This window comes from Hippocampus comes, unplaced genomic scaffold (genome assembly GCF_001891065.2).
Source record: "Hippocampus comes isolate QL1 unplaced genomic scaffold, H_comes_QL1_v1.1 scaffold2, whole genome shotgun sequence".
NCBI lineage: Eukaryota > Metazoa > Chordata > Actinopteri > Syngnathiformes > Syngnathidae > Hippocampus > Hippocampus comes.
In genome coordinates, this window is record NW_017805139.1 from 2,650,851 (window position 1) to 2,671,776 (window position 20,926).

General features: G+C 40.9%; 2 protein-coding genes across 4 annotated transcripts in view; both read right to left on the minus strand.

Moving 5' to 3' along the window:
- wdhd1 (WD repeat and HMG-box DNA binding protein 1) overlaps positions 1-10,527 on the minus strand; it is a 21,032-nt gene extending 10,505 nt beyond the window's left edge. For 2 of the 3 annotated variants that reach the window (XM_019867567.1, XM_019867569.1), the window contains exons 1-14: positions 10,410-10,527; positions 10,076-10,162; positions 9,308-9,419; positions 9,046-9,197; positions 7,452-7,563; positions 4,537-4,587; positions 4,356-4,451; positions 4,190-4,282; positions 2,880-2,986; positions 2,559-2,700; positions 1,825-2,041; positions 916-1,106; positions 634-818; positions 103-344 (exon numbers count right to left, since the gene is read on the minus strand). In XM_019867567.1, the coding sequence (XP_019723126.1) occupies positions 103-344; positions 634-818; positions 916-1,106; positions 1,825-2,041; positions 2,559-2,700; positions 2,880-2,986; positions 4,190-4,282; positions 4,356-4,451; positions 4,537-4,587; positions 7,452-7,563; positions 9,046-9,197; positions 9,308-9,419; positions 10,076-10,152 (1,777 nt within the window). In that variant the 5' untranslated portion in view covers positions 10,153-10,162; positions 10,410-10,527. The remainder of the gene's footprint in view (positions 1-102; positions 345-633; positions 819-915; positions 1,107-1,824; positions 2,042-2,558; positions 2,701-2,879; positions 2,987-4,189; positions 4,283-4,355; positions 4,452-4,536; positions 4,588-7,451; positions 7,564-9,045; positions 9,198-9,307; positions 9,420-10,075; positions 10,163-10,409) is intronic. The other variant, XM_019867568.1, reaches the window with a different exon arrangement.
- A 4,724-nt stretch (positions 10,528-15,251) lies between these two features.
- socs4 (suppressor of cytokine signaling 4) lies at positions 15,252-17,460 on the minus strand. The gene is made up of 2 exons (XM_019867226.1): positions 17,252-17,460; positions 15,252-16,498 (listed from the first exon to the last, which is right to left on the minus strand). The coding sequence occupies exon 2, from the start codon at positions 16,476-16,478 to the stop codon at positions 15,300-15,302; it is 1,179 nt and encodes a 392-aa protein (XP_019722785.1). The 5' UTR covers positions 16,479-16,498; positions 17,252-17,460; the 3' UTR covers positions 15,252-15,299.
- Positions 17,461-20,926: the final 3,466 nt, after the last annotated feature.

Here is a 20,926-nt window from a genome sequence, read left to right on the forward strand (position 1 = left end):
GGGGAGGGTGGGACAAAAAACATACCGTACCCATAAAGATGCATTTAGTGTATTTTATATATGTGTGTGTGTGTGTGTGTGTGTGTGTGAATGTGCATGCACCTCTATGGTATACGATGAGCAACTGCTCTCCATGTCCCGCCATACACACAACAGCTCCTGGCAGACTGAAGATTTCCCTCTGAACTCCCCCAATGGTGAAAAGCCTGACGATGAGTGTGCTGGTGGCCACTGCCGCCCAGCCTTGACCAAGACACAATGCCCTTGCGTCCTCACCCTGAGGCAAGTCAACCATCCACTCTTTGTTGGTGTCCCATGATGAGAAGTGAAGGCAGTGTATTTTACTAAAAGAGCAAAGAAACTGCAGTGTAAATTGCTATTAAAGCATGTGGACATTTACTAACACACCTATATAACCAATGAGGCTGAGAAACAGAGTAGGTGTCTGGTGACAGGGAAGTGCGGCCTTTACTGCTCGAACAGCTACCTCCTATTTAAAATTGTAAAAATGGTCAAATAGTCCTTGGATTCTGACAAAACTATGCTAGATGAGCTCTGTCAAATCTCGCTTACTCCAGGCTCCACTTGTCAGTTTAAAAAAAATCATCTGACACTGGACACCAGTGAGCATACCTTGCAAGCTCATTTGTGCTGGCACAGGCCAGCAGTACGGCCTCCTGGGAAACGTCAGTCATTGTGTGGCCCAGCGAGTTAGTAAGGTGCATGGCGTGGTGTACAGCTGTGTCGTGAAACTCCACGTCGATGGCATTGTCCTGCTCGTCATTGTAGCCTCGCACTGTCCCGACAGAGTTCCACATCTGAATGAGAGAGAGAAAATCGAGAAACATATTTATGGTAAGCTACAACTGAAACTTTTTCTTGATGAATAGTTCAAAACGCAACATCGTTACCTACCATGAAGCGGTGAGTGAGATGGACTGGGGTGGAGCCTGGTTGAAAAGCTTTCTGGGGTGGTGTTGGTTGTGGCCCTTCATAGACAGGCCGCAAGGTGGCAGGCAGAGGACCGGCAGTCATCACGGCACTGTCAGCATCATCATCATTGTCGTCTCCAAATTTAGGTCGACCAAACTTTAATGAGCCTGAATCTGTGAAGTGACATAATTAGAGACTGCAACAGATATAATAATAAACAACAAAAGGTTCGTACAAGTACTTCACACAACCTGTAGTCCAATGTGTTCATGTAATATTTTAGAGTACTAAAGGTGTTTTTGCATTACCATAGTAATGCTGTAAGTACGTGTGGGGGGGGGGGGGGGTCCCGTCTACAATAGAGTTCTGCTCCTATGGCAGCGACGTAACCCGAATATTTTTACAAGTGAGAAGACGCTGTCGTCTACCTTTGCGAACACGGTTCTGAGGTCATGATTACACTAAATAGTTTTCTTTGTCTTCTAGTATACTGTGGGAATATAAAACAATCAGATGAAAAAACAGGGTGCGTGGCGGCCACCTCCAGCTAATTTTTTGCCGCCCCCAGCCAGACCGACTGATAAGCTATGTTGATTGGAAAAAAAAAAAAAAAAAAAAAGGACGGTCATGGGTACAGCAAAGTTCTGAAAGCCAATGAAGACGGCTGCGCTGAAAAGAAAGGAAAAGTGCAAACCTTTTGCCAGAGAGGAGCCATGGGCTCAAACGATGCGATCTGACTTCACCACTGACGTTGCGGGTGCTTGGCGACCAACCTTTTAGCATGGTTGACTTTTGTGGACTACTAAACCACTCGCCGCGTACGGTTCGGACTTCCAAGCCGCCGATATCTTCTAAAACAGGAGGTGTCATGCTTATGCACCAAACACTCACCAAGTGAATTTTCATCATCCAGTATGGCTCCTCTGTTCTTCACCCGCCCTGTAGCAGGTATGACGAAATCATCATCGTCCTCCTCATCTGCTTGGACTCCACTGGCTGCTTTCTTAGCAGGGGAGTTAGCATCACTGCATCCTTCATCCATGACCTGGTCATCATCCTCATCGTCAAATAGATCTTCATAGCCTCTCTCAGGTTTTCCTGCAGGCACCTGATGGAAGTCCAGAACAGGTTAATTGTCGCACAAAGAAAAATATAATTAAATTAAAAATTAATAACAGGTTGCTTTCAAGCTGTGTGTTGTAGTCAGAGTAAACCTCGGATATTAGTGGGTGACATGACTCGTGAAAAAAATGGGAATAATTGAAACCTCTCCTAAAAGAATTTAGGAGGTTCATGTAGTGCTTTGCTGCCATGTTGTGGCATCTATAAGCAATTATAAATCATTTGGGTGTTGCAGATTTTCCTATTCCTCTCCGGTGCCTATCTACCACAAAGAGCTGGGGAACACAGATTTAATTTTAATTCAAATTCACATTGTCTTATGCATGGGAGACCTTGTGGTAAATACCGGAAATTATTGCAGCTCAAACGTTTCTAGCGCCTCTTGAAGCAGAAGTGTGATAATTACAGGTAGGTGCAGAACATTGACATGGAATTTAAACACAGCACTCAGCGTTATTTTTGGTGAGACAAGAATCAAATGCTTAGACACAACAGAGCGTTACCTTGGGAGTGTTGGTTGTAGGCACGGATGCCCTGAAGCCCTCCAGCAGGCCCAGGCAGCCCTCAGTGTCCGTGTAAGCAATTTGACTGCCGGATGGGTGCCAGGCTAAACCGCACACTGTGAAGCCCTTCTCATGCTTCTGCCTGTGGAGCAGACAAGGCAACTTGAACAAAAGAACTCCAAGGGTCATCTTTTATTATTATTAAATGGTTTCAAATAGAAAAGATCTACTGGGTTAAAAAGAATATCCATTGTTCAGATACTGATTTAGTCAATTTCAGTTTTTGTCCAAAATTGACTGGATCAAACATGTATTACATACCTCTCTACACACAGTTTGCTTTCAATGTCCCACACTATTATGAATCCCCCGACGCTGGCAGCTGCCAGGAAGTTTCCACATGGAGACCATGCTGCCACATTGATGGGCTGAAAGCAAATACAGTCAACATTGTGAAGAATACCTATTTTATTTAACATGAACAGGTAATCAAACATCAAGATCAACATCATTTTTATATGTTAGTTTTTTTTTGTAATTTCATATCCAATGATCACTTGAGTAGCCCGCAGGACTGTTCTAAAAATAATATATTCTTTAAAAACAGCTATACTTGCCAGTTTGTTGTTATTCTTTTTAAATTACACTTGCGTTGCGATAAATAGTGTTTACAGAAGTAAATACGGTTCCGTGCACAGGGATTCATCTCAGACTGACAGAAGTGAGGCGGGAGGAGGTAGAAATATTTTGGGGAATTGAGATAGAAGACGCTCCTTGATCTTAATCTGAACCTATTCCATGGCGACATCTCGTCACTGCTCTGCGTAACAAATAAATTGTCTGCGTCTCTGAATTATTACTCTTACCACCAATGTTTATTTTATGCTTTGGGTTTCAAGTGGGATTGAATTAAAGTCAAATATAAAATTAAAGCTGTGACAATAAACAACATGCAAGGACAAATGTGAAGTGTCTCCCAAGCACTCTCTCCCGCCTGAGCGGACTCCATATTTGGCTTTTGATGATGTGTAGGTCAAATGAGTGCAAACCAAGGGTCAATACCGCAGATACATCGCATAGAAGTACACATGGAAAAGAGGACTAGGTCTGATTTAAAAATAAATAAATAAATAATTGAACTATACTGTTCACATTGCATGGAGGGAAAAAAGATACATTTCACATGTGGGTAAAAATTTTAAAATAAATACATTAAAAATCGGAATTGACCTGAAGTGTGACCATAGCCTTACATTGTTGTACAGAACATAGAGGATGAATTTCTCTCCATCAATGTAGTCAAAGCGTCACCATATGGTCCTAAATCTGGAATATCTTTTCACAGATCAGCGCCTACACTTACAAATATTGGTTGATGAAGCTGGTTGTCATCTCCTCTATAATTATACGTTTCAATATAATTTACAACAAAAATATTTAGGTTAAGTATATTTTTCATATCATACATAATCCTGTTCAATATTCTACAAATTGCTCTAATACTTTTATTATCGATATAAAGATGTGCAATTGTACACCATCGGAAATTACAACTGAATTAATAAAAATATTGTTAAAGACAGCTCTGTACCGCCTCTATAAAACAAATAAAAAAGGCGTGTGAAATTCACCTGATTAAGCAGATCATCAGACAGCGTGGTCACATGATTCCAGGACTCTCTCTCGTACAGATGAACTTTGGTCTCCACAGGAACCGCCAAAAACTAATGACCGACAACGTGCATATGTCATTAGATAATTAACAACAAGGCAAAATGAACAGTTTGGTCTCTTAACCTTTGCTGTGCGAGGTTGCCAGGCTAGGCGACACAACGATTTTGCATTGCTGACATCATTGGTCTTCTGCAGCACAGGCCAGCTGATCACCTGAGCCTGAATTGATGCACAAAATCCAATCAGACAGACCAGGCACAGAATGAAACAACATTATGTGGACAAGTGTTGGGCTTTAATGTACCTGCTCCTCAATATTCCACACAACGACTGAGCCATCACAGCTGGCAGACGCCTGTTGAAAGAAGCGTTTGATAGAAATTGATGATACAGCTCTGCTTAATACACACAAACTGGAGCCGAAGGCCCAAGCTAACTACCGTAAGCGGTTGTGTAAAAGAGCACATTAAAATGAAATATGAAAGAAATGAAAAAGGCGGCTTAAACATTCAAATCATACCCTATAAACAAGTGTGGCACTTTGGTGCAAGTTAGGCACAGGTGACGGACGCCATGGTGTTTGAAGGATGGCTGCAAATAACATTTTTATTCATTTGTGTATTATATACATAAAACATTTTTAAATCATAATGTGAAAACGGCACATTTTGTATGTATGTATGTGTTCTAGAACACAATATGTAATAACACGGGCTGCAATTTTCAAGAAGCCGTTAGATATTAAATCGGTGATAACCAAAATGCCGGTGTCACCTTTTTTTTTAAATGAAGAAAATGATCAAAATCCAAGAATACGTTCATTAGATTTTTATCTTAACAGAAACATTTGTGGTTCACCTTCAACCAGATGCAAATGAAACAGACTTCTTTGTCATCCGGTATTTATTCAATTACATAAGAGATGACAGGAAAGGGAATCAATCTAGGGCTGTACGATATGGCTAAAATGTATGATCTCAATATTTTTGCCAGATACACTATCTCGATAATGATATTTCTATGGGTTCAGTGAAGATCAAGCATTTTTCTTACAAAAGAAAGAAGAAACAATCTAAAGGGATGTGTACATTTTAATTTTTTTAGACGTTACTAACAGCCATCGACATTAATAAAGTCAGCAAATCAATTAAAAATAATTTAATTCACTTTGTACTGCAACTGTGCTTTAATGATCATTTTGTGCTACAAGTGCTTGTTGGGTTTGCATGCCAGCGTGTATTAACTGCATCAACGTGTGTATTGTTCTGTACCAATTTGTCCATGTACGACCGGAGTAAGGCTAAGCGGTTCAGAATGTGGAATGATGTGTAGCATGAGAAAAAAAAAAGTTAACTCCTCACCCCAGCAAATGATGATGATTGTATATGCATTGATGCATTATATAATGATGTGTGGGCTCCCCCAATGATATGAACTATGCCTGGATCGCATTTCATTTTGAAGGTCCTCATATACAATATGTTACATTGAATGATTTGTTATTAGATAGAAAAATATGGTGGCAGTCAACGAAGACGCACGTTCCGACAGAAATCAGACGCAGGCCGCACCTTGCCAGTTCATCCAATCGAATGGACCGCCAAGGCGCGGACTGCTCGTACATACTGCGTGTGTCCCTTCGCTCGTATCAGAGTGTCACATAAGTAAAACGCCAATATATCTAGTGGATGGACAGTTACTACTCACAGGACTCAAAGGCTGCTTTTCCACTGTAAAGAACTTTTGGCTTTGCTAATTATTATCTCTTTTCATGGTACTTCATTTCAAAGTAGTACCATGCAAAAATCACGTTTTCTGGCTGCATCAGTCAAGGAATAAGAAACAAACAATGGGGCAGAATCAAGGTCTTCAGTAATTACTTCCCAGCATGGGGAGGAATTCCATTTGAGAAGAGACAGTATACCGTTGCAGTGGGTTGGGGATTACATATCAATTACACCAATGAGTGACCGTCGTTGGTTTACATCTCACGTATGCTAAAAAGCTTGGCAAGCTTGGAACATCGACTGACATGGTCAGAGAAAGAAATAGTTCCGCTTGGTAAGGTTAGCTGATTATGGAATAAAATTAATCTGAATTATTTTGATTGATATTGAAATCCCGATTGATTAAAAAAATGATGATTCATTGATTTCAAAAGTGCATTTATTCAATGATGTAAACTCAAGTACTCAAACCTACTATCATACTCTCATGCCCATCATCCCTGCACGTTGAACACTTTTTCTTTTTGTCAAGGACAAAATGACATTGTAAATATGATGCAAAATTAAAGGGTCCTGCATTTTCATTCCGCGACATCCACACCTTCGCTGCCTTGCACACAATCAAACCATCCAGGCATTCATTTTCTAATCCGCTTATCCTCACGAGGGTTGCGGGCGTACGTGGAGCCTATCCCAGCAGTCTTCTGGCAACAGGCAGGGGACACCCTGAACTGGTTGCCAGCTAATCACAGGGCACACATAGACCAACAAACATTCGCGCTCACACTCACACAGGGACAATTTCGAGTATTCCATTAACCTGCCAAGCATGTTTTTGGAACGTGGGAGGAAACCGGACTATCCGGAGAAAATCCATGCAGTCACGTGGTGAACATGCAAACTCCAGAAAAAAAAAAGCCGGAGCCAGAATCAAACCCCGCACCTTTGCACTGTGAGGCCGACGTGCTAACTGGTCGTCCACCTTGCCGCCAGTCACAATCAAACCATGAATAAGCATTTTTCCCTTATCTCTTTATCGTGCTTAGACTGCGTTTAGACTGCAGGAATATCTGATTCCAATTACAATTTCTCCTCAAATGCGATTATTAGGGTGACTGTCCACACTGTTTTAGTAAGTGTCCAAATAGGATCTGGGCTTGTTCAGACCAGGCCACATTAATGACCCATCTGAAAAGTTGCTATAGTAACAATGTCGGAAGGGAGGCGCCGTCCAGCACGTTGAGAGTTTGACGTCACCACTCCGCACTTTGATGGGCGCCAGCGGGGTGTTGGCCATCGGCCGTTTTGTGATGTATTCTTTTTCTTGAATGGCCGGTCTATTTCCAGGCCGGTCAAACTAAGTGACATGAAGCACCCTGATTTCCCAACCACCGATTCACTTTTGTAGTGTGATGTCCATAATATTATTAAATTAGCAGTTTATTTTCTTTAAACTCAAATGAAATACACTCAGTAGGCTAAATGTACCCACCAGAAAGTCACCTTTGGGGTCAAAGGTGACACTGAGTACAGGGGCTTCATGGCCCCGGAGGGTTTTCTGTTGGCTGCTGTCTGACACTTCCACCACTTTCACCAAGAAGTCACTGAGGAAAGGAGAGAAATGACAAATGAGGATGTGCAGACTGATAACTTGCTGGCAATCTGGTTTCCACAAACAGTAGGCATGTCAGCAGTGAAAAATTCTAATTTACTTCAGTGTTTAACAGGTGCCAAATGCCTGAAATGACTGCATTTCTTAAAAATCGATACAACATCAAAAATATACCAGTGTGAAAATGCCAGCATCAATAAAGACCCATGCTCTGCACAAATCAATTCTGATAGCAGGCAGACATCTCCAATCACAGCTCATCATAAACCGATCTATGTGCTATTCTGTCTGTGTGCCGGAAATGTGATTTAAGCACATCAATGAGTGAGGGGCATTCTGTACCAGAAGAATAATCTTCAACATAAAAACGTCATTTCCCGGTGAGTCATAAGACGCTTAAAACTGAATTCAACTAATGTGACATGCAAGATTTCCTTTCGAGCCGCCAAAGTTGAAGCCTAAGCATAGCAGACGTGCATGGTTTGACAAAGTAAAAGCGACATTTGCTCATCTTTCAGCTCTGGTTGTTCTGAATATCTTGAGGGGAAAAGCTGAGATGGGAATATGGACAAGCAGCTGGAAACTCTCACATTTTATTCAACGCACACCAATGTGCTGTATATAAAAGCAACAAGCTCTATTGAAAGATTTTGTGTCGCTGCTGAGCAAGTGCAGTGACAGCAAAACTAAATGAATCCAAGTCGACTACAAAATTTTCCGTTAACGTTTATTCCTCAACATAGTTGCAGAAGCTTGGTAGCACATGCACAATTGACATTAATGAGACTCTTAACTTGCGGAATCAGCCAATCAAAAGTCAGTCAACCATAATATTATATTTCACATTAGATTAACAACCTTCTATTCATTTTCTGGACCACTTAAGATGGTCAGCGTCACGCCATGACTCTGATCATCATCAGCAGTCAATCACGAAGCAGGAACTACAGGCTTTGCTCACACTACAGGTAAATACAATGCATTAAAATGAGTAACTCAACTGGAATGGTGAAAAGTTTGTGAATAATAAACGTGACTATTATTTGAACATGAAAAATGCAGACAACTTCACACCCTGTAAGTTTTATGTTGCAGAGTTACGGTCCTGTAGTCGGCCACCAGATGAGACAGATATAGCGATAGAAAAGGCTGATAAAAATAGCAGTGCTTTGAGCTGATGTCTTCATGACGTTAGTTGTTGCGCGAATGACGCAGACGCCGCTCTGATACTCAATTTGAATGACCAGAGCAGCTGCAAAATCTGTGTGTATGTATATATATATATATATATATATACACACACACACACACACACACACACACACACACATATAATAAATTAAGGTAGTGTGGAGGTCAGTAAATGAAGATTATGTGCATTGATGACATAAGATTTAAAAACGGTCATCTTGAAATAGTCAAAGTGCTCTGCAAATGATCAGGTTACATCATTTAAGGCAATTTGTTTTCATACCTGGAGCCAGCAGCAACTTTGGATCCACTGGTGTTGAATGTGACGTGTGTGGCGTTGGTCGTGAACCGAGTAAGGATACCATCCGGCTCACCATCAGGAAACGTGTGAATCTGAACTGCGTTACTGGAGTTTGCCGTCACTAGCTTGCCATTCTGAATACAGAGCATGTGGCAAGTGACCACATAAATTGTTTCATGAAAATGAATCACAATTCATGTTTTTTTTAACAAATTCAAAAAGATAATTTGTAAAAATGATCAACCTTGAGTGCCAAAGAATAAGCTTTTTCGCCGACTGTGATGAACCTTGGATCGTCATCGTCCAGATTCTCCCATATCCGAACATCTCCATCGTGCCCACAGGTCACTATGAATCTGGGAAGAAGTTTTTTTTAGCAGCAGAGGACTGAAGTTAAAGTGGTCAAAATTGCAGATGTTCTTAATAACCATGCAAAAAACTTCCTCACTAAGCTTTTTAATTTTTGGTTTCTTTGTGAAACAGGGCAACAAAATAAACACAACTGGTACGTTCATTTGTTTAATGGTCTGTTGTTAAATTTTCCGCCATTGGACAAAAACTGAAAGTGTAAAGACTTATATTGTACTTTTTCTTGCGTGAAATGTGCTGTTTTTACTCCCATCATTTACAGCATGTAAGTGTAGTTGTTAAAACGGGCTTTACAATAAATCAACGCTAAGAAATACCTGTGCTGCATAAAAATTGGGACTTGAGGTCAATTGTGAAAAAATATTTAAGGACAAACAAATGTGTGGAGGAGTTTTCGTTTCAATCGCCCAGTGAAAATGACCGGCGTGCACGTCCTACAGAAATTTCCTGTCGCGTAAATTGCAATGTCCTGGAGTACTGTTTGGACCAAATGTTAAAGTGCATTGGGAAACAGTTGTCCAGTGCCGCAATTAAAAAAAACAAAAACTAAACATCTTGATAGTGCTGATAACATCATCATGTACTACTAGTTACACATAATAAACAAGAATAACATCTAAACTACGTAATCAAGTTGACATACTTTCCAGTGTCATCGAAGCAGACTTCGGTGTGTCCCTCTGAATGCCCGTAGCGCATCGGCTTCCTTTCACAAGGCATTTTCGACAAGCTAACAAAAGAGAAGAGGAGCAAAACAATCAAAAGTTGGTTGACTTTTTTTCTATTCTAAAACACGTTACTGTCCATGAACATTTGGTAAGCGTCACTGCTGTTACTTCTGAGGTAAGCTAACAGAGGAAGGACGACTAACACAAAAACAAGCGAGCATATTCATCACACGTAAAACCGTCTTTAACATCATCACTTGATGATAGAACTGAGCCTACAAAATGCTTTGTGATAAATTCACAACGTACAATTTCAACTCACAACCGGAAGACGATTCAGTGTTGTTAATCTTCCTCCACCGAATCTCCCGCGTTTCGTTGAAAATAACAAACCGGCGTAGCCTGTCCCGCCAACTACGTGATGGCGTCACATCAGAAACGCCCACTTCGTTAAAGCGACGTGGAGTTCCAACGTACCAAAACCACAAAACACGCTCCATTAATGGGAATGATATTCACGGTATGTTTTAAATCCTCGAAAGTCTATTCTTCTTGGTCTTTTACCTCACCGTCATGCCCAGACGTCAAAAGCATTATGTCATAGTTACAAGAATAATATTTACAATACTTTATTGACAAAGTGGAATCATTCAAAATATTCTATCACTTTCTCCACGTGATGGTTATGAATAATACACACAGAATAGTTTTCCGGAAGAAATAGTGTGATTTTTGAAAGCAAGCTCACTATCTAACAGACAGTCATTTCGCGACTGAGATATACAGTACATACTGTATATACGGGGGGGGGTACATGCAAACTGCACACAGGAAGGCCAGAGCTGGAATTGAACCCTGTACCTCTGCACTGTGAAGTCAACGTGCTAATCACTCGACTACCAGCCCCCGACCCCCCACTCTCTCTCTCTCTCTCTCTCTCTCTCTCTCTCTCTCTCTCTCTCTCTCTCTCTCTCTCTCTCTTTTTTTTTTAAATTAAAGATGTGGGTGGCCAGGTGGTCGACTGGTTAGCACGTCGACCTCACAAGCTCACAGTGCAGATGTATCGGGTTCAATTCCAGCTCCGGCATTGTGGAGTTTGCATATTCTCCCCGGGCCTGCGTGGGTTTTCTCCGGGTACTCCGGTTTCATCCCACATTCCAAAAACATGCATGGCAGGCTGATTGAACACTCAAAATTGTCCCTAGGTATGAGCGGGGATGGTTGTTAGTCTCTGTGTGTCCTGCGATTGGCTTGGCTGGCAACCGGTTCAGGGTGTCCCCTGACCCTTGTGAGGATAAAAGCGGATCAGAAAATGGATGGATGGATATATTAGATGTGTTGATCTGATAAGCCTTTCTGCAGAAACAAGTTGGACAAAACAGTAAATAGTAGTAGAAATACCAAAAATCTTTTTTTCCCTTTTTTTTCTTTTTAATAAAACAGTGGTGGTGTATGGACCAAGGAAGAATTTACTACACGTTAAGGATCTGGATGAAAGGGCAAATACAAATACAAAGGGCAAATACTTTCACCATGTGAGTCACTGTTACATTAGTGGACCTGTCTACCCCAACAGAATAATATGTCACAGAATGAATAGACTTAAATCTTCTTCATTTATTCGATTGGGAAGAGTCCAACCACACTGGGCTCTACTGAATGAGCTCTTTAAATTGTAGTTACACATGTTTTTTACAGCAAACGTTAAATCGAATAATGCCTAAGAGTTTTGCAAAGTGCCATATGCATGCATGTATGTATTCCGGTACAATATTGACTGAGTCCTTCCTGTGTCTGGAAAAGACAACACGCCATGTGTTGACTCTCCACTCACTCACCACTTTGAGCTCCACCTCAGGGGACAATGTGATCTGTTCAACAGGAACTCCTCCGTTGGCAGACAGCTGGGTGTCTAAAAAGCACATCAGTGAAATCTAATAGCATACAGGAACCGACAGAGAACATTTATGCTGTGTGTATGACTGACTGGCGTGAGTGTTTTAGGCAAAACATGGGATGGGTTAACCAGTCGACAACTGATTGAAACAATAAATGATACTAGTTTGTTTTACAGTAATGAACTCTTTAAAAATATATGACTACAAAATGGAACGTATGCACGTAAAGTTTACAAGTGGCTTAAAAAAAAAATCAGTCGCACTGGTTATAATTTTTTCCCACCCTGCAGGATTTTGCCCCATTCCAAGGAAACAAAAAACTTGACACTGACTAATTATTGAAAATCAGATTTTAAGGGATTTTGTGATTTAAACTTTTGTGTTCATATATTTGACTTTTCAATAGTCATTTGGAAGAGAGAGAAGCTGAATGACGTGCATTAGGATTCCACATAATTTGGGTAGGAAATTGGATATTTCATGTCCTTGTTTCTCTATTTGCTCAAATGCAGCCCTGACATTTAGAAGTGTCCTTTGCAGCGAGCAAGGTGGATTGTTTTTATAGCAAAAGCAGAATTTTCCTTGTCATTAACCTGTCTAACTCTGACATGCCCAGCAGTTGTCACATAAACAAAGAAGTATGACTCTTACAGCATTTAAATCTATCCCAACAACGGAAAGCGCAGAAACACAAATACCACTGAAGCATCATGAATTGCATTTATTGTTTTGTTCATTAATATGGTGGATACAGTTTAAGATGAGAGGGAATATCACATTGATTCCAGTATTTGGACAGGAGGATTTGAAGATTAGATTAATAATGTATACCTAGTCCTCCATGCACCAGTAAGTTAACTACTAATGCTTTGAATTCAACGGGGCCAAATGATTCTAAAATACCCATTATGTGTTGTGTTGTGTTATTTTTGTTATTTTGACTTCAAGATGGCGCCGCGTGAGTGGCTGCCTTTCCAGCAGCTCCTATATTTTGTTGTTCTACTTCTTCCATTCATAACTTTGCTGCTGTGAATTGGGAATTTCTCCATTGCGAGACTAATAAAGGTTTTCTTATCTTATCTTATCTTATCTTATCTTATCTTATCTTATCTTATCTTATCTTATCTTATCTTATCTTATCTTAAAAAGCATGACCAGGGAAAGGCCTTCTATAACAGCTTCATCAACAATTTGATGATTTATATTGCCATCTAGTGGCTGTACAGGAGAATGCATTCACTGGCTTCTTCTGTGAGTGTATTTTTAAAAAATATTATTTCAATCCATCCATTCATCCATCGATCCATCCATCCATCATTCCAGCCATCAAAAGAGTCTGAGACAGATTACGTTTTTTCTTGTAGTTTTAATAGTTTTAATGAAGCACATCATTTTGCCTTGCACTTGCCCATGCGGAGGAAAAAATCTGACAAAGCTGAAAGATCAACAAGGCACACACTCTCACCACAGTTTCCAATCAAAGCCACTAGAGAGTGATTTGGTTTGGGTTCTGAGGATAATTAAGATGCAAAATCACTTGTTCTGAGTACTACAGTTTAGAAGAGTACCACATTTAGGCTGATAATTAAGAGTAATTGACATCAAAATATTGCCTGGAATCTTGTAAGCACTTAAGTTCTCTGACCCTCAACATCCCAATACACCAGTACTGTATACTGTTGGCCAGAGAGAAACGGCATCTTTCTCGTTGAAAGTCACCCTCACAAGATATCACTTGCTTGTAGGGATGGCATAGTAATTAGTTTTGCAATGAATTAAGTGTAGACTGGAAGCAGCTGATTACAGGAGGATTGAGTTGTGTTCCTACTGCGGTGACCTGTCCTGTAATGTATGTAACAAATTACAAATAAAAATACAATTATGTAATTACTCTACTTAAGTGCAAATTGACTTTGTTGTTTATATTTCTTTCAATTTTCACATATTGTCAACGACAATAATCCGGACACCGATACGTTTCTCCGAACCATCTTCGTTAATTCTTACAACAAAATTAAATCAAAAGAATTGTTTGTTGACATAAGGCCTGAACCGCAGAGCCCAAAGTGTTGTCCTGTTTGGCAAGACACGCAGTTTTCCTTTCAATACTTGTACTTGTCTGAGGCAAGTTGACGACGGGCAGCATTTCGGCTGAAGTTTAGCCCCTTATGGGTGTGAGCCCACGAGGTTTGTGTGTTTTATGTTAAATCAATTGTCTTTGTAGTTTTGTCTTTTATTTGGTACGTAATGCCACTTGTTTGTATGTTTCGTGTTCGTGGGACCAGTTCTCACGGGTTGCCAGGAATAAACCCTGTATTTTTATCGTGGACTTCGTGTCGTCATTCATGCTGCATCCTGAGGGCGCTACACTTCCTATGAAGTACATTTAATATTAGGAAATTACTTTTGATACTACAGCAAACGTGAGATACTTTATGCATTTTACTCAACCAATATTCTACAAGGTGACATTAATCAACTTTGACCAAAGTTGTGTTCTGTTTATCATCTTCAGATAATTAGTACACAAGAGTGGTTAACGCGGTACCTACGTCATAATTATCGTAAAGATTTATTTGTATGAAAAACATTTCTAGGCCTTCAATGCAAAACCATCAAATCGTCGCTGTCCTGGTTTGTCCATTTTTGTCATTAATATTATTATTATTATTATTATTTTTTTTTTTCCCGTAAATGGGGTGTCTGCCTTTCGGACAAAGAAAATGACAAAAATGGACATGTGCCTTTTTATCAGGGGCGAATCCTTGAACCTCCAAAATAGTTACTTTTCAGGAGACCCCAAAACAGCATGTTTGTTCAGCCATTAAAAGAGAGCCAGTCATTAGATTGATCAATAATTTGTCAAAATACCACCCATATGGGTGGACTGACCAATACTATAGGTTGTTGATAAAATATGATATTGACCAAATTGTGACTCAAAAGGTGGATAAACATGTATATCCTGTATAATTTATGTATACATATATATTAAGAGCGAAACAAAAAGGTTCACTTCCATTTCCTGCCTCCCTGTGTGGAGTTTGCATGTTTTCCCCGGGCCTATGTGGGTTTTCTCTGGGTCCTCCAGTTTCCTTCCACATTCCAAAAAAACATGCATGGTAGGCTGACTGAACACTCTAAATTGTCCCTGGTTGTTCGTCTCTATGTGCCCTGCGATTGGCTGGCAACCGGTTCAGGTTGTACCCCGCCTACTGCCCAAAGACGGTTGGGATAGGCTCCAGCACCCCCCGCGACCCTTGTGAGGATAAAGCGGTTCGGAAAATGAATGAATGAATAATCACAGAGCACAGGCCCCTTGACACTTGATGTGATACTGGCAGAGGTAGTTCCTGAGCTGTGGGGGCAGTGGAAGCTTCTGTATACCCTGGTAGGTGGTGCAGCTGCAGATCACAGCCCTGCACAGGTGTTGGAGGGGAAAAGGAAATGTTCTAGGTAGCGGCTGGGAAAGGAGGGGTTCAAAGAAGAGACAAGTGGCAGGGTCACTGTAATGTCTCAGCAGCCCTGTCACACTGGCATCCCGGTACATGCATGGGTCACGCACATCAAAGCTGAAACGCTTTCCGTTCTGCTCAATGCGTGCGTGCAAGGAACGGCTGTAACGTCGAAAGCTGACTGAGAAAAGGAACTCATCCTGGGCAGAGTCTCGGAGAAGGAAGGTTCCTTCTGGCTGGCCCTCCAGGAGTTCCTCAGCCTCAAAACGGTTAAGCACCCCCCAGTAGCAGGAGCTATTGTTTATTTGCAGGAGATCAGGGACCAGGATGTAGCTACTGCTATCCTCTGTTTGTTCGTGTGGACAAATAGTGTCCCAGTCCTCCTGAGTGATACTTCCAGGCCCAGGGGAACAGCAGATCTCCTCCCAGGAGAGAGGTGTCTGTGGTGGTGAGTTGCATGAAGATAGGTTGTTAGCCTTGACGTTAGCCTCAAGGTCCAGGAGAGCACTTGCTTGAGTGGCATTGTTTTTAAAAAAGTGCCAACTGCGGGCAAGTTCAGATTTAGCAGTGAAAGGGCACTTGTCTTGCATGAGCTCTGAGACGTGAATTTTGCGTTTGGACCAGAATAACACAGAAAAGGAACGTGAGGCTCCCTGTAGATAATGGTGATGAAGATGATGATGATGATGGTGGGGATTATGCGAGCGCAAGGGCAAACATTGTCCCACAGCATCCTGGAACTTTTGCCGCAGAGAACGCCTGGACAAGGCCTTTCGGCACACGCCATCAATGTCTTCCCCAAGACTGCTGCTGCAGCTACACTTTCTCTCTCTGCGCCTCCTTGGGCAGGATGTGGACCGTACCCCAAGTTCCTCTGAGACCTCCGCCTCCAAGCCTCCAGGACTTGAACTCTTACTAGAATTCCTTGATCGCTTCTTTCCTCGCCAAACATAACTGTCGGCGCTCCAACTCCGAACGTCGCATTTGGGACGAGTGTCTGAGCAACGGGGTTTCTTCTCAGACATGGCTGCTCCCTCTTCTCTTGCTGTCATTAAAAAAAAAAACAAAAACAAAAAAAAACATATCTAAGCAAGAACAAGAACCTCCATAACAAATTGTTTGTTTATATACATTTAAATCGTTTATACAACCTAACTGCACTTTTGTTATTTCAGTCCTATTATTTGTCCTAAAATATTCCCAAACCTTCTTAGCTCATTACCATTTCACCCAAACTTGAGAAATAGCAAATGTATTGCCATAATGTTGCCATACGATAATGCAAATTAAAACGTCCATCTATTTTTCGGAGATGAGCTGTAGCCTATCCCAAATGACTTTGGGCGTAGGGCACAGGGTACACCCTGGACTGGTTGCCAGTCATGACAGTCATAATTGCAATCAAAAAGCACAAAATTACCGGTACCTACAATTGGTAACAGCCCTGGAACCCGTGTGGGTCCTGACCCTAAATTTGAACAGCAGTCTTGCTTGGCAGATCATTCAACAATAAGTACTGCACAAATGTTGCAATGCATAAGCATGTCACTCTCTTCATCATGAAATTTAACATGTAAAAATAGCTTTTAATCAACTTTTTAAAAGCAAGCAAATCTACAACTACTGACGAAAGCACCGTGTATATACTGATGTAATATAGCTTTTTATATTTTTTTGTTCATTAAAATCTTCATAAGGACTCCGGTGATGTCTTTGGGTAACAGTATCTCTGACCAGACTGCGAGCAGCAGTTAAAGTGAAGCTGTATGAATGAAATTAATTCAAAAGATGAACGTACCTTATGAACAGTGACGCAAACACAGCTCTTCATCCATGTTGGTTGTCTACACATTAACGGACATGTGCGACCAGCTTGCAACCTCTCCGCTTCTGACAAATGGTAGGTTGTTGTACATCCTATGAAATCACTGTCTCAAATCCCATAGGGGGCGGCAGTTTCCTCCTCTCCGTTGTGGTGTCTCAAGTGAAGAGGTGGAGCGGTGTCAAGCTGGAGGGGTGAGATGGGTGGGGGATGAGAAGGTGACCTCAAAGTCAATTGGAACTGTCTTCTAAGTTATTTGTACGTGTGACTGTGGGGGTGAATGCTATATAGAGATAGATGGATAGATAGATAGATAGATAGATAGATCTCTCTCTCTTATACACATAAACACACCTGTGTATGGTGTGTGTGTGTGTGTGTGTGTGTGTGTGTGTGTGTGTGTGTGTGTGTGTGTGTGTGTGTGTGTGTGTGTGTGTGTAGTGGACATGACTTGTTGTCGTTGAACTAAATGGCCCAGAACACACTATAGCATTAGTTGCTCTGCAGGAGATTCCCAACTGTAGGTTATTAATCAGATTTACCAGCAGCCTGTTTGGACTTCTTACCTGCTTAGGAGTTCAATCAATTATTTGGTTCAATAGAGGAAACAACAAAGCATCTAAAAGCCTTCACTTATTGATTGAATGATTGTTGTGTTTCTCATTTAAAACTTCCAGGAAGTGCTTCTGACAGACGTGTCATATGCGGTGTTTGAGCCAGTTACAAACACTTTTGGATATAATGTGTGAAACAACGCTGTCAGACACAAAATTTTACTCTTAGAGTCTAAATGCTTTAGTGTGTGTGTGTGTGTGTGTGTGTGTGTGTGTGTGTGTGTGTGTGTGTGTGTGTGTGTGTGTGTGTGTGTGTGTGTGTGTGTGTTTTCCTTTGCCTTGAGAAGACTCATCAATAAATCTATATCAAGGCTGATATATCTGATCATGTAGTGACACTCAACTTCCTCTAAACTGAATATTTAATGCTCTTTGCATTATCGTAGCGGCCGGATGGATGACAACTGTTGTATGTTCTTGCAATCAACCTGATCGATTCCATACAGAGACCACGGCACCTTCAGGAACTGGAATTACATCAGGTCAGTGAATACAGCGCAACTCATTCTTGAACATATTTATGAGGGAATACACTTCAACCTTGAGGACAAAACTCCAAACTGCACAGTCCAGAAACAAATGGACGCAGACTCTCGCCCTCACAATGTGGTCTCAATAATTGTCCAATGGGGATAGTGCAAAGTTTGGTCCAGGAAGGAGCTTCAGCAGTTTGTCTAGTACAGCCAGGACTCGACCGGGGGCTCGTATTAATCCACATTACAGAGGCATCGATCCCATGAACGGCATGGACGACAGGAGCTACCATGAATAATTGATGCAAATCCGACTGAATGGAAACTACTCTGATTAGATTTTTACATGGACTATATTGCAGATTCTATTGATATTTATGGGATTGGCGGTGTGAAACTCCACAATACATTATGGCAGCTTGTTTTCATTTAGCATCTAATGTAAAATGTTTTCTGATCTCAACTCATATTTGGTTCATCATTGACAGTGGTGGTACATTTGTCTTGTATTTCACATACAAAGGAATTTTGGAAAGCAAAAAGGATGGATCCTTTCATAATTATTGAGCATTTGCAAATGAATGGGGGGGAAAAAAACACATAAAGGGCACAATAACAAGGTTCGGCAAACACTAAAATGAAACTTGGCAGGTAATCAGTCCAGGGTGCACCCCGCCTATCACATCAAGTCAGGTCTTCTTGTCCCATGAACCCAAGCGTCGAGCTACCCCACTTATGGGAAATGGATGGAACAAACCATGAGAAAGGAAAAATGCACTAATCAATCCAAGGTGAAATGTTATGTTATGTTTAAGTTGTCAGATACACTAAATGTGGTTGTTTACACCACAGCAGAATCTTACTGCATGATTTGTGCAGCTCAGTTTTTACACCGGATGCCCTTGTGTACCTCCCTCCCTTCAAATGCATTCCACGAGTACTTGTTGGTTTCCTGGTGAAAATTTTTACCAATGTGCATTGTGCATGCACAACAAATTTTGATATCCTGTTTTGAATATTGTAGGTCTTTTCCTTTTGGTGTATTGAAATTTAGTTCAATTAGGCCAGATCCATTGTCATGTATTGTCGTCGGTTGTATTTTACAGTGTACTATTTTTCAACAAAATTGACATCAGGATAAATCAGAAGAAAGTTACAATAAATGTTGATAATGCATTCGCATATTCTGGGTGATACCCAGGTTCAGTTTAGCCCCTAATAAAAAGACCTTTGATTAATTTCCATTTATGTCACTTGACATGACATCTGAATGTAGTTAACGGTGTCTGGTAATTTCCTCCCTTTAAATCCTGTCAAAGCAGCGATACTCCCTTCAATTTCCTTGCAGTTAACTGAGGTCATCTGATTTTTAGCTTTTATGATCTCATAGTTCAACTATGACATAATCCATTAGTATTGCAACTAGTTGCAATACTAATGGCATATGTCGCTTCGACATTAACAGCTGTTGTCATGACTTAAATTTATCTTCAATTTGTTCATGTTTCCTACACATCAGTACTAAAATGACTGTCTGTTAGAAAGTGAGCTTGCTTTCAAAGATCACACTATTTCTTCCGGCCAACTGTTCTGTGTGTGTGTGTGTGTGTATCTGAGAGAGGGTAAATTGAATCAGTATGGAGTCTGGCTCCACGGGTCTCTTTTGTTTCCATTGATCCTTATCCAAAGACTTCTCTGACAAAACAGCAATGCTGCACCTCTCCCTGTAAAGAAACGGGTCACATTACATGCAACGAGAAAAGTATTCCACCCTACTTCATCAGCGCAGAAACCTGAGATGGGTGTCATGAAGTGGGAAATATGACTTAGGACTTTTTTTGTTCCTGTATTTTCTCAATAAAATGTCTTCATATTGTTTTGCAGAACATCAAGGCATCAATTACATTTATGGTTTGTGTTTTTTAGTTCCTTTTTCCAAGTGGCTTCTGGTTGGTTTTCACTTTCACCATACTTGGTTCAAGGGCTGAGCCTTGTTCGAATGTGATTGTTGCCTTGCTAATTCATCACACATCTGAATCTTGTCACTGCTTGACATTATTCAATCTGGTAAACAAAATGCTCATATTAAAGTTAAGTTTAAAGCAACAGTGGCATGAAATTAAATGGGCGAGTCTGGTTGCGGTGGCTTCATCCTACAAAACATTAAAAAAATATACTTTTTCGGAACTGACTCACACAATCTGATTAGCTGATATAAAACATCCAGATACTGTGATGTTGACACACAGCAAGCTGTCCTTTTAGCTTCAAAGCAGCTTTGATACTAACCAAGATACATGAGAAGTGACCGTGATGACAATAATAGAATTTCAGTAGTTGCTGATGTTTAATATACATTTTAGTTAAAAACATTGTGAAGCTGTCTATCAGACATGCAGTTTGCATGCATGTCTGAAGTAAGAACAAAAGGTCCCCAATGAACACACCTCATTAGGTGCCCGAAATCCAGCTCACCTGCTCCAGCAAACATGCCCCAAAGAACTTCACTTGAAGTCGAAACCCGGGCCTACAATGAAAAACCAGGATGGATGGACCCTGTCTCC

Coding starts and splice junctions, on each gene's coding strand:
- socs4 (XM_019867226.1), bottom strand. CDS start 16,478: ATGTCTGAGAAGAAACCCCGTTGCTCAGACACTCGTCCCAAATGCGAC.